The 2307-nt window shown below is 45.3% G+C and overlaps 1 protein-coding gene across 1 annotated transcript; it reads left to right on the top strand.

The window, feature by feature from the left end:
- The first annotated feature begins 226 nt into the window (after window positions 1-226).
- On the top strand, window positions 227-1738 carry rgs16 (regulator of G protein signaling 16). The gene is made up of 5 exons (XM_044035373.1): window positions 227-386; window positions 656-742; window positions 867-928; window positions 1051-1217; window positions 1311-1738. The coding sequence occupies exons 1-5, from the start codon at window positions 343-345 to the stop codon at window positions 1524-1526; spliced, it is 576 nt and encodes a 191-aa protein (XP_043891308.1). The 5' UTR covers window positions 227-342; the 3' UTR covers window positions 1527-1738.
- The last annotated feature ends 569 nt before the right edge of the window (window positions 1739-2307 follow it).

Genomic DNA, 2307 nt, shown 5'->3' on the forward strand with positions numbered 1-2307 from the left:
ATGTGTCCCTGCAAGTGGCGGCAAGTGACGAGAAAAGCGGATTTTTTTTTTCTCATTGACAGTAATTTCCCTTCCTCCTCCTTGCATTTCCTCCCCCATTTTCTGACTCCCTCATCTCTCTCGTTCACTCTCTCTCTCTCTTTCGCTCACTCTCTCCACCTCTCCGTGATTGGCTGAGCGGGCTGATGACACATAGGAGGCAGAGGGTGCAGGACTATAAAACCTCTGGCTCTGCTCAGACACAGACAAATCTTGTTCTCGACTGTGCTCTGCGCAAAAAGGATAATTACTTACCCACCCACTCGAGCAACACACCAGCTCTACCATCCCCAACTTGCTGATATGTGCAAAGGACTAGCATCGCTGCCTACCTGCTGCCTGGAAAGGTACATGAAGCTTCATGGCACTCACAACATGACAAATGGATTAAAGGACACATCGTGTGTGTGTGTGTGTGTGTGTGTGTGAGCCAAAAAGCTAAAGGAGAATGTCTGTTTTTAAAAAGTATCCCAGAGAGCAAATTGTACATTTGTAATAAGTGGGAGTTTATGCTCAGCTGTAATATACAGCAGTGTAATTGCGTGTGAACAAATGTGTGTATTCAAGGTCTGTTTATCTAACCTATTTGCTTTTCTTCTTCTTTTTCCTCTCACAGGGCCAAGGAGCTGAAAGCAAGGCTGGGAAGCGTTCTGCAAAAATCCAGTTGGAACCTACACTGCTGCTGCAAGATAGGGAAAAATAAGTAAGCATATATGACACATCATGTACTATAGTATATGCTTTTTTTCAACCACTATATTTACTGCCACTGTTTGCATTGTTTAATATAAATCTAATCGCAATCTTTTTTTCTTCTTTTTTTTAAGGCCAACGCTGGAGGAATGCCTCAGGTGGAAGGAGTCCTTTGAAAAGCTCCTGTCCAGCAAATGTAAGGGAACGCTGAGATTCTATTACACACTGGCGCACAAACAGAACACTACACACACATACGCTCAGCCCTGCAGGACTGTGCTGTACCACAATTAATCAAATTTCCCTTTCGCCTCGCAGATGGACTGTGCGCCTTCACCGCCTTCCTGGTATCGGAGTTCAGCGAGGAGAACATCGCGTTCTACTTTGCTTGCGAGGAATACAGGAGCACCAAGTCCCCTGCAAAACTTCAAGCCAAAGCCCACAAGATCTATGATGAATTCATCGGGAGCGAGGCTCCCAGGGAGGTAAGAAGCACACATGTTTGCTTTTGCTGCAAGAAATCAAAACTCATTTCTAGGTTATTTCTTTTGAGACTAATGTGTGTCCTTCTCCCCCAGATTAACATCGACCACGAAACACGTGACATCACCAAGGCCAACATGCAGACCCCCTCACCTTCTTGCTTCGATATTGCTCAGCACCGGATCTACATGCTCATGGCCAAAGACTGCTACCCTCGCTTCCTACGCTCACCCGCCTACAGAGATCTCCTGAGCCAGCCCAAACCGAGCGACAAGGCCACGAAGCAGCCGAGGCAGGAGAAGAAGGTGTGAAGAACTGATCTCCCCGTGGGCCGATGAAGGATTGCTAGTTGTAACCTTAAGGGGTTAAGAAGGCAGCAGGCGAGATGTGGCATATTGGTTGCGGCATCATGAAGCCGGGACGCTGACGCAGACACACACAGAGATTGTCGCGAGAGCAGCGGTGGGTTCTGTAGAGAAGTCAACCAGCTTTCTCAGAAGACAAGGAAGGATGGATGGGACAGTAAGAGAGAGAGAGAAGGAAAACGCAAGGAAAGTTGGAGGTTCATGCCTTAAAAGGTGGATTGTTGTGTGAACCCAGATGAAGTTTGGGGAAGTGACGAGAGACAGCGTAACAGACAGTCAAAGAGGAGGGTGTGTGAGGGGTGGGGAATGCACTTTTCTGTGCCTTTTGGCAAAGCTTTTGTGCTTGTAGTGTGCAGTGTCCTTCTGTCAAACGTACACACTGCTCGTGAACAGGCATGCAGGGTACTCAATTCTGATGAATTTGTATTTATTTGCCTGTAACATTCTGTATATCTGTTGCATTTTTACAGAAACAAAGTGTGCAATGTAATTTATCGTGTACTATTTATATCACAGTTTTTTGTTTTTTTTTTACATTTCAGCAAATAAACTAAATAAATTATTTGAAAAATAAATGTGATCTTTTTCATTGAATGAAAACGTACGGCAGAGCTTGCAGGTCAAAGCCAAACACAATGAAAAGAAACATTTCATACCCGCAGTCACCTTTAGCCCAGACGTATCTAAGACCCTGATTTCCTATACAGTAACAGAGGCATCACCTGTA

Source organism: Solea senegalensis, linkage group LG10 (assembly GCF_019176455.1).
Source record: "Solea senegalensis isolate Sse05_10M linkage group LG10, IFAPA_SoseM_1, whole genome shotgun sequence".
Lineage (NCBI taxonomy): Eukaryota > Metazoa > Chordata > Actinopteri > Pleuronectiformes > Soleidae > Solea > Solea senegalensis.

Bases quoted from the DNA above. Each gene is read 5' to 3' on its own strand.
- rgs16 (XM_044035373.1), top strand. From the start codon at position 343: ATGTGCAAAGGACTAGCATCGCTGCCTACCTGCTGCCTGGAAAG. The intron at 387-655 runs GTACATGAAGCT...TTCCTCTCACAG, and splicing joins CCTACCTGCTGCCTGGAAAG to GGCCAAGGAGCTGAAAGCAA. The intron at 743-866 runs GTAAGCATATAT...CTTTTTTTTAAG, and splicing joins TGCAAGATAGGGAAAAATAA to GCCAACGCTGGAGGAATGCC.